General features: G+C 34.1%; 1 protein-coding gene across 1 annotated transcript; it reads right to left on the reverse strand.

Moving 5' to 3' along the window:
* Positions 1-62: 62 nt before the first annotated feature.
* On the reverse strand, positions 63-11756 carry LOC117327518 (NADP-dependent malic enzyme-like). Its single transcript, XM_033884548.1, has 13 exons — positions 11587-11756; positions 10182-10317; positions 9508-9791; positions 8867-8942; positions 8213-8374; positions 7812-7915; positions 7294-7403; positions 6838-6935; positions 6446-6559; positions 5858-5969; positions 5318-5460; positions 4250-4420; positions 63-3570 (listed from the first exon to the last, which is right to left on the reverse strand). Exons 1-13 carry the CDS (start codon positions 11655-11657, stop codon positions 3322-3324), a joined length of 1830 nt encoding a protein of 609 aa, XP_033740439.1. The 5' UTR covers positions 11658-11756; the 3' UTR covers positions 63-3321.
* Between the last annotated feature and the right edge of the window lie 2920 nt (positions 11757-14676).

Here is a 14676-nt window from a genome sequence, read left to right on the forward strand (position 1 = left end):
TGTAACTGTTGTTTTCGAAGACGTTTTGTCAACAAAATGATCAGAAAAGAAAAAGACATCTATCAAATGAAAGGGTTTTTATTTTACATGTGTATTATTTACTACACACATAACATACAAATAGTCAACACTAGCTATTTAGCTGTCTACCTAGGGTAATAGAATGTAAATCTACACGACCATTTATTGACATATTGTAAGCCAATCATATTGTAAATATAAATAGTACTACTATATATTAATCAACACACTGGGAAAATATGTGTATAAAATTCAAAAGACACTGTACAATACAAAATTGACAAGTGCCAATTCTTATATACAGAATCTAATTCGTGTGACAAATTACATCTTCCAACAGTGCAATCCTTGATTATTATAATGAACATCATTATTGTGTATAAATCAACACAGTACAAAATACTCACAAAGGTGTAAGTACAAACCAACCAACCTATATCGGGATCCATGATCAGATGGGTAAATACTTCGGTGGAGAATTTTATCAATATATATTGTATATATATTTTGACTTCATACTAAAACAAAAAAATAACACAGAAAACACAATCTCTACAGCTAGAAACTTATCAATTTAACATCCAAGAACTTATCAATCGGGCTTCAAATTGATGAAAATAGAATTGAGAGATTTTCATAAAGCTATCATTTTATCCCATTATTTCTTATTTGGTGATCCAGGAGACATTTGAAACTATATTTAAAGTTTGGAAATTTAATGAGAAAAAATAATGATATCCTGAATATCAGAATATAAATTATCATATAATGCTAATACTTCTTCACCAAGATAAATATTGACTAGTTACAATTAGGACTACATTCACATTCACTGAGTATTTTAAATGTATAGGAATATTAGAGTAAGGAAAAATTTCATTTCCTCTTTGGTTCAGATCATGAGTTTTCATAAAATAAAATAGTCATCTATATATTTTGGTCGTCAATTTCACAAAATAAAAATACCTTTCCTAGTCCTTTATACATCAAGTTGAGATATTATAATCATCTTTAATCGAATACTTCTGAAAATATGGTATAGAATAATTTCATTCTGAGGTCTAGGGTACCAATATTTGGGAACATTCAAAGCATTCCCTTTCAATTGCATACCTCTTGATTACATCTTAAGTATGTCAAGCTATTTCACTGACAAAATAATTTTTGAACAGTATGTCAAGGGTCTGACCCCAACAATTAATTTCTGAAAAAGTCTGATATGGATATATTACTGGTATAAACAGATTATTTATATCACATATTAACACATAATGCCTTAATTAAAAATTCAAACAATATCAGTTGTTAAATGTATACAATTAATGACAAGGTGCCAGCAAACTCACTGTGATAGATAGTACCAAATGTCAGTCACCTATTTGTTCTTAAAACAAAGATTGTTAGATTTGTTACTCCAGTGACAGGAATACATGTATATTGTTGTGAGATTCTAACAGAAAGTGATATAAAATATAAACCTGCTAAGTCTTTTAAAATAGAAACCTGCTAAGTCTTTTATCTAATAGTTAATTAATCAAAATTGTACATTAAGTCAAGAACTTTTTTATTTCATAATTTGGTTGAGAAGATAATGGAGTGAATAGCACCATGGCAAACTGAGTTCAATTTCCAAATCAGACAAGAAAAGGGTATAGGGGCACCTGCCCAACAACATGGGTTTTCTCGGGGAACAATGTCCTTCCACATTACAACCTCCTGTGCACTTCTATTTGGGCCAACAAGAATGAGTAATATATGTATATATATCAATTAATTTCCTTTGCAAATTGTAAAAAAATACATTCGGTTTATCTCAATGTTCTGTATAAATGGTAAAATTAATACTAGTGGAAACAATCTCTAAACAGAAATGAAAGATAGATAATTATATAAAGGACACATTTAGAAAAGTAACAAAATAATGGGAAGATAAGAGAACTCACAATGACATTATGCTCTAACTGAATAACAGTAGAATACAGGCATGTCCATTTGCCACAACATCCTTAATCCACAAGATATTCATCAATACAGAAATTAATAGCTTTGATGGATACATTGTATATGTATATACATGTATTACCATTTCTTGGTTCAATAATATCAGTGATATTCATAGCCTTAATTCAATTCCAGAAAAGAGATCTTGATTAAAAAATGTTATACATATATTTCTAAAAATGTTGACACAATGATTATTATGCTTCATGATTGGTTCCTATAAAATGAGATTTTATTTTGTGTCAAACCTTCCTCTAATGAAAGTAATGAATTCCACCGAGAATGTCATCGGTAAGATTATAATAATTAAAGCAAATATTAAGTTTGTAACAGAAGAAAACCATTTGTAATATCGGAGTGGTGAAGATGAAGTTTTAAATGAGAGCAGCAATGAGATTCTCACAAATTACATTCCAACTAAGTGTTTTATGCTGCGTCATTTTGACAATGTTGTGTAGACACATTCTAAATACTGTTAATAAGACATATGTTCATTCATAAAGAATTATTTTGTACATTTGTGCTTGAAAGAAGTATGATAAATATCTTAAGCTTTGTTTTTAGGCATTTCTTGCCTTAACAAAGTTCATTTCCAGAATGTTCAATGTTTTATAAGAGATATCAGCTAACACTAAAAATTCTCCTGCTGATATGAAACATGAATTGCTGAATTAGGGAAAAAGTGTTTCAAACAATGGTGGCAAAACACACCAGATATTTGGACCATAGAATGATGTCATACATTGTTAGATAAAAATCAAATAAAACAGGACACTAAAAAAAGAAGAAAACAATGGAAAGGTGGAAAAATAAAGACACATACCACAGCTTGTAATCCTTCTCAGATCATCGAGACAAACCATAAAATACATGATCTAGGTTAACATTTCACATTAAATAATTATTGTCACGAATGTATGACATCAATATAGCACTAGGGAAAATACACTTAAACCCAGACTGTAAAACAGTACTGCACTATGGGAGAAACGACCTGTTACTATAGTTATAGTCTTGATATTATAAACACATGGTATATCATTTATATCCAATGTACCTGGTACAGCTCATATACCCAGTATTTGATGGTTCCAATTCTATTACCATGTATAGCATTTATAACCACTTTTAAATGGTTCCAACTTTTAACTTTTATCTATTACAGGTAAAATCTATATATTAAGTTATTTTTTGTAGTTGTTTCACATTCATTCGCAGTTATATCAGATTTATTTTCTTTCCCACTCTATTACCTGTTATTATTATTATCAATTTTTATTTTCCTTTTTTTTTATATGATCACTGGTTCACACTGTCTGGCCAGGTCCATGTCTCTGGGACAAATGATTCATAATCTGTATCATAAAGATGTTTACGGATGAATTCCTCTTTGTTTTCAGGCTCCGGGTATGTGGAGGCGTTGCCCGTTTTGTATACCAATTCTGCTATTCCTGTGGCAATCTTCAATGATACATCCTGGATATCAGAGAGTGGGGGATACAGTCGTCCCTCAGCTAAATGCTCATCTGTAACCAGGTTACCAAGTGTCTGGAACAAACAAACAATAATAATTTACACACAAGCCAAAAATTACCCTTTACTCATCTTAAATCAAACATGAAACTGTAACTGTGACACACTGGTACAATTGTACATATTTCAGCAATAATTAGCATTTTGCACTGAAACATAGTACAAAATCATGATAGTGTTATTTACAGTTTTTAGTGAATCATTTCTATAGGAAATAATGTGAAAATGCCAATTCATCATATGTGGTAATGTGCTGAAATATGAATATGTAATTAGTATGGTCAGAAAATAAGACTGATGATCATTCAGGATCCATTAACTTATGAAATCTCTAATACAAAGGATATAGGGTGTAGTTTTATCAATTTTTGGGGTCATTTATCAAATCATGGTGTCAAATTACAGGTTTCTGAGGGTTGGGTTTATCTGTATTGTCATTGTCCTATCAACAGCTTTGGTCATTTAAGGACAGCTTCCCATGTGTGTGAAAAGCATGTGCATGGTAAGTGTGTTTTGGGAGGCTTCAGTATGCTTGTGTATGGTCAGTGTGTTTTGGGAGGCTGCAGTATCCTTGTTTCTTTCCTTGTGAATTGATGCTGATTTATAGTGCTACCTCACTGAAGCATACTGCCAATACTCTCAGCAGGACACCCCATAGGTTTTTGAGGGTCCTAGAAACCCTGATGATATTTACCTGAGCTGCCCTGAGAAAGACCTCCTCGGTAATGTGTCGTACCCCACAGACAATCGACCCCAGAGCTATACCAGGGAAAATGTAAGCATTGTTTCCCTGTCCTGGGTGGAATGTCTTTCCATTCAACGTCACAGAAGAGAAAGGGCTACCGCTAGCAAATACACACCGTCCCTACCAAGTAAGATAAGGCATCGCATTATTATCATTATCATATAAAGTACAGTACGTAATAAATCACCATCGTTACCTGTAGGTAATAATTAAATATCCATTATATGAAAATTAAAGATAAATCATTTTTATTATGTACATGTTGATGACAAAACAATGCAGAAACTTTAGAAAATGCTATCATGTTGTAAAAAAGTGTTCAGGATATCCAAGAGGGCAGTGGAGGGGTACAGGTGAGGTTGACAATTCAAATGGTTTGTTGATTTTGTTAGTGTGGGTTTATGGACAGAATGTCAATCTAGGAAGTATAAGGGGTAGGGGAGGGTGGGGATATCACTATTGATTTTGGATGGGGGGTCGGGGGTCGTGATGTCAACATTGGAAGTTTGGGAAGGAGACAGGGGGCTTGGGAAGAGTGATGTCAGCACTGGTTTGGAAAAGACTAGAGAGGGGTTGGGGGAGGTCGATGTCAGAATTGATTTGGGGTGGGGGGTGGGGTGGGAGGGGGGGTGGGGTCTTGATGTCAGCATTGAAAGTTTGGGAAGGAGACAGGTGGTTTGGAAAAATGATGTCAGCACTGGTTTGGGAAGGAGAGAGGGAGTTTGGGAAGAATGATGTCAGCATTGACTTGGGAAAATAGAGGGGATGGGGAGGGTGACATCCGCAGTGATTTTGGAAGGAAAGAAGAGTGGGGAACCATGATGTTGACATTGATTTGGCAATTAGAGAGGGGATGGAGGTTTACGAATGAGAGCTTGGTCACAAAAAATGTTGCTTTTTCCCCTAAAATATATCTTCATTATTGTTTAATAAGCCTCAGCTGTGTATCACAATTTGTTATGCTAGTTATCACAACTTGTTATGCTTTTAGCAAATTTTTATCATACATTGACATACATCAGTGAATCTGTAAGCCTCTTCTGCGGTACACTCAGACATACTGGTGGGATTACTGAGTGCAAATATGACAGGTTTTTCGTTAAAAGAGCCCATGTCTCTGATAATGGGCTCTGTGAAGGCTCCGGGTACAGCAGCAGCACCTTGCAACAGACAAATATATTCCTGATACAGTTTTTCCTTTAATTCAAAAAGTGTGATACCAATAATTTGTTACAACTGTACAACTATTAAGAATATTTCATCAACAATTCAGAAAATGAAATATATTACCAAAGATTTCTTTGCAATATTTGTTCCAAAATTCAAGGTCACCTAACAAATCAGTTACAATCAATTTCCTTAAAGTTACAGTACAATAACAGTTATCATCTCTAAAATCATAAATATTACATTTTTATAATCCATCATTTGCATTTACTGCCATTTAGTGCTAACTACACAACTTTAGACCACATGTAATACAGATCTTTACAGAAACCTGAACAAATTATTTGATCCAACTACCAGCCAGCACCAAGATTCAATGAATGAGCTAACCTATGAGGATAGAGGGTTTGGCAGTTTTGACCACATCAGCCAGTGTATCAATGGGAGCGTGGTTTTGGGCAAACAAAAGCTTGTGTTCTGTGAGGCCGCCAGCTGGTCTGTCCTGTAACACAGAATACATAGTTTAGACAGACATAAACCAACTATTCCAAGCTATTCTAAGCACACTCGATATACATTTTGTTTCAGAGAATAATGAGCTGGGATTTTAAGCACAAATAATTAGTACGTCTGTACAAAATTTATATTCATTTTCAGAAAATGATGCATCTTGGATGAGCAGGCTACACCTTCCAGGAATGTAGCAGCTAAATACAATTCTTTCCAAGGCAATCCTAACCGGAAGTGTATTCATGTGAACAAAACAGTTGATTTTCTTTTTAGCAAATATGCACTTTTTAATGCACTATTTGACCTATCACATTGAGGTAAATGTCAGTGTCGAGTCAAAAATGTTTTCAAGATTGTTCTAATCAAAGTATCGACATTGATATTATAGTATTTAATTGATAGAGCATAACATCAATATATGTGTACAAAGTTTCATAATCATTTAAAATCATTTTATAGCATAATTACCTTCACTACCAATCCACGACTGTCCACCAACCAGATTTTACTGACGGCCTCATCGTGACTCAGACCTTCTTCCTCCATAGCCAATACCAACAGACTGGCTATTCCTATGGAAGCCTACAAAAACGTCAACAACCAAAATCACCAGATCAATTAAATAAGTTAGAAAAATTAAATAGATAATTATATATGTAATCATCAGTCTTGTTAATTCTCTAAAAATCTACATAAAGCAACAAAAATGTCAAAGTCATCTTAGAGATGTTTAAATATCATGATATTCATTCTTACAGATTGAAGAAACTAGTAAATTTATACACAAAAGCAGATTGTGTCTGTTAAGTGTGGGGAATTGGAGGGTCTTGTATCAAAAAATATTGTCTGTGCATATTTACCTCCCCTGCTCCCTGGAAAACAAACACATTTTCCCCTAACTTCTTGCCAGTACATTTCAGGGAGGCAAACACTCCTGCTGCAGCAACAGCAGCTGTACCTGTGTGGTGAATACAATAAATAATTTCAAGAATTACATAGTATTACCAGAAACTATCCATGAAAATAATGAAATATCCTTCTCATTAAGGAAAATTAGTTTTCTTTAATAATAGTAAAACTAAAGACCAGGCTTTTTTACATGAACTTTGTTTCAAACTTATGAAAAATGAAGTACATGTATTATTATATATATCATTATCATAAATCTGAAGTTTTGAAATATACACACGTGAAAATGTTTATAGTCAGCTTCCAATAGCAAGTGACATTTATTATGTAAATGTTCAGCTTTTTTAACAAATTACACATTATTTTCTAAGAAAATGACACTTGGAAAAAGAAATCATATTTTGTACCTTGAATATCATCGTTAAACACACAATACTTGTTTCTATACTTTTCCAAGAATCTGAAGGCATTGTGGTTAGCAAAGTCTTCAAATTGTATCAAGGTGTGCTGTCCATACCTGTGTAGTAAAATATAATAACAGGAAAATGCATACTGTACTGTAATGAAAAAGAACCCTTATTGGCTAGAACAAGTTAAGGTCAAAAATAAACAATTACAGATTACATTCAAGATTTTTAATTTCATCTCTTTATCTTATGACTTTATGATTAAACTAATTATGATGAGAAACAAATCTAAAAGATTTTTTAAAAACTGAACCTTTTATAAAATCCAATATTTGATAGGACCACCACTGACATCAATATCCATAAGCGCAATGGTATACAAGAATGTATTATCGTTACACAAAGTCTGTCTGCATCAACTTTATTATTGTCTGTCCCCTGACGTATCAGTTTTCTAATATAATGCCTGAAGTTAGACATAGTTCCCCATGTATCAGGTTTCTTATATTTATATGTACCTTGCCACAACAGCCTCCATGAACTCATCTATAAAGTCATCATAGGCCTGACCTGTTGCACGAGGGTGATTATGGCCAATGTATAACGGATCCTTCTGAAGTTTCTGGTAAAATACAGAAAACAGAAGTGAAATAAGATCATTAATGCGTAAACTTTAAAACTCTCACATGATAGATTATAACTTTATCTGTTAGGAGCATCAAATTAAATTCATCAAATTTAAAAGTGGGGATTCTGTTCACCAGAGATTACAGGTATATATCCTACCAGCTGCAAAGTTAATATCACAATAACACCTGGAAGATTAGCCCTGAAATATCATATACAACTCTAATTTATAAGAGAACACTTTTCTTCAAACAAACAATGAGATTTTACAAACATTTTCTCTATAAAGTACCTGGTTGTTGGTGCCCACATCCAGAACAATGGGCAATGTCTGATCTGGTGGAATTCCTCCAAGAGCTGTGTACAGGGCGAGCTTACCGACAGGGATGCCCATACCATACACACCCAAATCTCCTAGACCCAGAATACGCTCGCCGTCTGTCACCACAACGGCCTGATATAAGATGAAGCAGGGTTGATTAACGAATTACATAAATTACTTTTTACCATATTTATCCTAAAAAAGCCCACCCACCTTTCCTAGTATATAGTTTAGTATGACAGTTTGGGGAAGGCTTATATGTGACCAATTTTAACATACTAGAGATGATTCTGAAAAGTGAAGGGGGTTATTTGTGAGCAAGGGCTTAATTGCAGTTTAATTTTTTTTTTTTTGCTCAATTTCTGTTGAGCAGAAACTTTTTTATTATTGGATATTTTAGTTCTCTAAATCTTCTAGAGTAAGATAGTTTGTCTCAAAAAATCAAAACTGTTAATATTGTTGATAAAATGTTCTTTTCAAGTGGAATCCATGTAACTAGTTCATGAACTACCTGGTAAATGAGTGCTTTTCCTTTTTGAGATTTTTGTTGATAGATTGCAACTGATAAATCCTTATATTAAAGTAAACAAAAAGCCAATAGACATTGTATCAATAGAGCTTTACCTTTACATCTTCTTCATGCCAATTACACATCATGTCATAAATGTGGCCTTTGTCATGGATAGAAATAAACAGTCCCCTGCAAAATGTTCAACAATTCGAAAATCAACAAATTAAACAAGAAATATCTTTAAAAAAGGTAAACGGCATAGTTTTGATGCTGTGGTGGTAATGACGTAAAACTGCTGGTGAAATAAATTAACGAGCTAATGCGTTTCAGCACGGATAACAAAATTATCAGTTTGAATCATTTTTGGTGATAGTAAGACTGCATTTGAATCAGGAATATAATTTCATTAATGTGTTATTTGAAAAGATACATACACTTATTCAGCTTGCATTCCATCTTAACTTTGTTTCGTTTTTAACTGCATATCTGCATTTTGCATTTACCGCTACATTGACCAATCACATACTTCATCTTGACCAGTAACGCCACCTGTCGCCTCATATCCGGGGCCAAAAGAATATTATACAGCTATGCCGAAAAACATGTTCACAATTAAAAGGGTGATGTCAGTATAAAATGCTTTATTGGTAATGGATGTTTGCAAAACAGAAAAACTATATGAAAGTTTTAATGGGGGTCTGATTGAAGGATGAATATATGACATTCTACACAATATGGTGGTATGTTTAAGCACCTTGGTTTCCGGTAAAGGACTCCATACTCCTGACATGCCTGTCCGACTGTAGGTGTATACACTATGGGCATCATTTCCTCTGTGTATTCTGTCAGGCACCGGTAAAACAGACGCTCGTTACGATCCTTAAGTGCCATGAGGTAAACATAGCGATCAACATCCGTCTTACGATTATGGAAGTTGGCCATCACACGGGTCATTTGTTGGTCCTGATTGATGACACAAGATGGTAGCAGACCTTGGATTCCCATCAACTGCCTCTCCTCCAGGGTGAAGGCTTGACCCTATAAAGGAGATAATGTAATGCAAATTTTATTTCTTTCACAACATTTTTGAAACAAGTTATATCAATTCATATGAATCATTCTTGTTGGCCTGGATTGAAGTGCACGAGTGGTCTTACAGTAGGGGGAAGCCTGAATACCTGGTGAAAACTCATATGGTCAGGCAGGTGACCCCAAACCTTTTCAAGTCTGATCAGTTAATCGAACCCTAGCAGGCCGCCTAGGTAAAAGGCAAGAAGTGTGTTACCACTCTGCCAACCGACCACCTAAGGGAGATAATCAGTTTAATTTTTTTCAATGCAGTGGCATTCTCAAAATTCAGGTGTTTTGGTAAAATGAAATTTACTTCCATCTGCCAACCACATAAACATCATTGGATATTACTGGTACCTTGTTAAGCTTTGGTGTCCGCAGAATGTCGATGCCACGCAATCTTGAATGGTTGATGAGTTTCTTCTTTGGTTTTTCATCACTCTGTGAAGAAGCTGTTGAACTTGTATGGAAAGCAGTGCTTAAACGAACTTGACTGAAAAACATAAACATGGTCTTTGTTGTAATTTATTTTCAATATCATCAGTCTACCCAAACATGACAAGAAATCTATATTCCCTAACAGAATCGATAATCTTCCTTAGATTTATCACATGAGAATTCATGCTGCATCTTGATCTAAACTGTTCTGGTCGATAGATTTGTCAATCGATACATTCCAATTTTCTTTAACAATTTTTCAACACTGTAACTGTTTAAAATGTATGGTCAAATAAAAAGTGTACCTAAAATTTTGCACCTTTTCACTAAAACCTTGACATGACAGCATTCCAATTAAAACTTTACACAAAATACATTGCTTAGGCTATAGCCATATTATCTTTATCACCCCTGATATATAACAAAAATACAATACAGAGTGATTAACAAAGATATCAAACCCCATTCTCAACCCTGGGTCCTAGACATGTGACCAAATGCACTAAAAATATACAAGGATGTGCTGTTGATCAAATGCAAATTATTGATAGGGTCAAAATGATATCTGATTTTTTTTAAACATATATGGACAAAGTTATGAGACAGATCTCTTTTGATATTTCTTCCATTTATTTCCATCAACAAATGTCAATTGCAGAGACACATATCATACAATGGCTTTGTGACTTGTAAGCATGTGAAATGTGTCAGAATTTAAATTTAAGGCACTGTAAATTTGTTATTTGCCCTGTGGCGAAGTAAAGCACTAGACTTAGTGCAAAGTTCACCAACACTAACAGTGACCTAGAATGGTGGTAATAAATTGATCATGTGTAGTCACTTGTGTATGTGCCAGCTGACAAACGACCAGGCAGATCTGGATCACCGATGTCCAAAACTCTACCGGCTATGCATGCTTAAGTATCAACCGAAGCAATAATGATATATTGCAAATTAATGTTATTTTTGTTAAAACCATTAAGACTGTCGATCAGAACATATTTTTACTGTTTATAAAAAAAAACATTACAATTAATATGTTATTACTATCCTGCTAGCATCTACTGTATTGCAGAGCTTAAAAAAGAAAAACTTCGTAATATTTGTTTGTTTAGCAACTGGCCTAAAATAAGCCGACGAATAAGTAACATTTGGCTGATAGTAAAGAAAAAGGCCTATCGTTGATAAAATTCTAAAAATCACTGCAAATTGTGCAAGTGCAATGTATGTTATTGCCAATGTCATTGTGCTACATTTGAGAATCGTCCACTTTGAAGGTCAAGTTAAATCCATCACTGTATGTAAACATTTGTGTATTAATTACCTGTTCAGAATAGACGCTAAGTTGCGAGTCCTTTGCAACTGGATAACCGCTCTGGAAGCCATTACTGACATTAATAGATGCAAATGATAAGTGAAATCAGCTGAGCATCGGCTGCTCAGAGGATAATGCTGGACAGCGCGCAGACTCGCTAGTTACGCACGTTTGACACACCTCCAAAATGTACATACGGAACGCTTCGGATTTTATCATTCCGTATGCAGACGAAGTAGCGTAAGCGGGCACCTGTCAAAACATTAACGAATGGACGCAGACACTTAACAACTCTATTTCCTCAAAATTATAATGTACATTTTAATGATTGCTATCACTTTCTACTAGAAGTTTGCAATAAAGGATTGTACAAAAGATACACAAAATATTCGCACTTTTCAAATCAGCGGACTACTCATCACATATGTAGGAATGAATTATCACAGTATGGCATTGAGATTACTGTTTTGTATAAACTTTTGACTTAACCTAGGATAGCACATGAAATTCTTGTAATCTTATAAAACATTAAATCGTATTACTAAAAGCAAACGACACCGATTATGTTTCGGCCGCGAAAGTTTTCCAATGGATAGGGAGACAGTATGTTTGGCTTGCACCTTGTCCTTTGATTGACGAGATAGCTTCATGTTGCATATTCTTATTTCTTTTTGGCACTATTGTATAGATATATCGCATTGTAGCTGTAAGATACAGTTTAATTCATTTTGAATCTACTAACTCTCAATTTACTTTGAAAGTAGCCCGAGTTTCCGTACACCAGACATTAAGTATAATAGGTCTCTATTTGAAATGGTTGAATTATATAAACATGCTGAGTTGGGTAAAAAGGATGTGATATAGGACTAACTGTATTTTGTAATATGCTTGGCATGAATAAATATTATTATTAAGGACTCGTCAGTGTCAGAGATGATAATGACCTAATTTATTTTATATTAAGGAGGCGAATGATGAGGAAACAAATAGGTGAAATTAAAAACAAACGTCAAAATCGAAATAAGGGAGATGCAATGACTCCATATTGATAAATTTCATATTTTTCAATATTGGATTTCAAAACAACAATGCGTGAATCAAAACGTGACAAAGTATAGATTCAAACCTCGGGGATTAAACTCAGGGACTATTCTAATTCCCTACTAAAAGTACAACAGCCGTGTCTACCACGCGTACACTCGCAAAGGATTGTACTTAGGCGCACACGATACTTATAGCATCTTTCAATCCAAATATGTAGAGTAGATAAACAAACAGATAACAGAATTAATCAATTAATAAAAAAAAAATCAAAAACCCAAATCTAAGTATTGATTATAACTATTTGACTTCCAATTTTTACCATTATTTATATTTATCTCAAAATCTCTATTTTTCGACTAGATGGAGATGATGTCTTTTTTGTGACCTATATAGGCATATGATTATATAGTATATGCACAGGCGCCTGCTTCTGGTTAGTATTAATAGAAAAAAATATTAGATCCTATGAGTTTAAACGTATTTTATTGTAACAAATTTACAACAGGATTGGGCACAAGTTATTACAACTTATAAACGCCCTCTCCTAACACAATGACATATAAATAATTACACAATGCTATAAAATACATATTTAGTATTGAATAATAGATATATATTTTTAGAGAGAGAGAGAGAGAGAGAGAGAGAGAGAGAGAGAGAGAGAGAGAGAGAGAGAGAGAGAGAGAGAGAGAGAGAGAGAGAGAGGGGGGGGGGGGGGAGAGGGGAGAGAGGGGGAGGGAGAGAGAGATAATTAGTGGATGTGCAATAAAAAAAATGTACAAAATAACATAAGCAACAATGGTATACATTCAATAACGTATAACGCAAATAACAAACAAGTTGTAGGGATAAACATTCTCATTTAAGACACAATGGATACACGTTTTACTTTAAAATATAAATCGATTGACTTCTTAAAACCTGTTACTCTCCTTTATGAAATGTTGAACACATAAGAATACTTCAGAATTAATATTAAAAGACATTTCTTGATTACCATATAACAGAAAGTCTAAATCTAAGGGTACATGTAAATTTAAATCATTTAATTTCTGAAAGAGAATGTTTCTTTGAATAATGTAACGGCCACACTCAAAGAAGAAGTGATAAGCATTCTCACACAAATGTCCACACGAGCAGCTCGGAGTTTCCGCAAGGTTCACTCGAAATAAATCATAATTTAAAGAACTACACTGGTGCCTAAGCTTCGTGTGACTAATGTTAATTTTGCGGTCACCGATACCAAAGAAGGGAGGAGGAGAAAACTGATTTCTAGGTTTCAAAGAATTTTTGAAAATGCTAAGAGAAGCCGACGATCTGACAGAATTTTCAAGGGAGTTCCAACAACGAAGCGTAGACGGTAAGAATGAAGAGGAAGTTGACGATAGTCTGCAATATGGGATTCTATAATCATTTACATTTCTCAATGGATACCTAACATTATCTTGAACAGTAGAGGGAAGTAAAGAAGCAATATACTCTGGAGTTTGATTGTTATGCATCTTATACAAAAGTTGAAGTTTCCTCCTCTTTCTTCTAGCAGACAAAGTTTCTAAACCAGTTTCAAATTGTAAGGCGTAAACACTTGCATATGATGGAAGACCCGTGATAATTCTTGCCGCTTCGCGTTGGGCTTTTTCTAACTTTTCAGATTCTAAATTAGTACATCCATCCCACAATTCACAAGCATACTCTAAGATTGGTAAAATAAAAGTTAGGTAAATTCTCAATAGAGCGTCTCGTCTAAGTATAAATTTCAATTTTCTCAGAGCATTTATTTTCTTCATAACAGAAGTGTATATAGCTTCTACATGATCCCCCCATTTTACACTAGAGTTTAAAGTAACACCCAAATGCTTATGGCTATCGGTAACGTCTAAAATATTTCCGTCAAATTCAAGCTCTAATATTTCATCTATTTCATTTCTATTCGTGATGAAAAGTACATCGGTTTTATCAGGATTAAAAGTGACCAGCCAGGTTAGATCCTATTCATACTATATCAACGTAGGGTCTAATATATATTTTCTCTCTAATACTAACCCGAAGCAGACG

The sequence above is a fragment of the Pecten maximus genome, chromosome 5, assembly GCF_902652985.1.
Source record: "Pecten maximus chromosome 5, xPecMax1.1, whole genome shotgun sequence".
NCBI lineage: Eukaryota > Metazoa > Mollusca > Bivalvia > Pectinida > Pectinidae > Pecten > Pecten maximus.

What these genes read in the sequence shown, in the direction of transcription:
- LOC117327518 (XM_033884548.1), bottom strand. Translation starts at nt 11,657, where the DNA reads ATGTCAGTAATGGCTTCCAGAGCGGTTATCCAGTTGCAAAGGACTCGC. An exon ending in TTTTCCAGGGAGCAGGGGAG is followed by an intron (nt 6,560 to 6,837) that starts GTAAATATGCAC and finishes ACGTTTTTGTAG; the next exon opens with GCTTCCATAGGAATAGCCAG. An exon ending in TCTTTCTCAGGGCAGCTCAG is followed by an intron (nt 3,571 to 4,249) that starts GTAAATATCATC and finishes TGTTTGTTCCAG; the next exon opens with ACACTTGGTAACCTGGTTAC.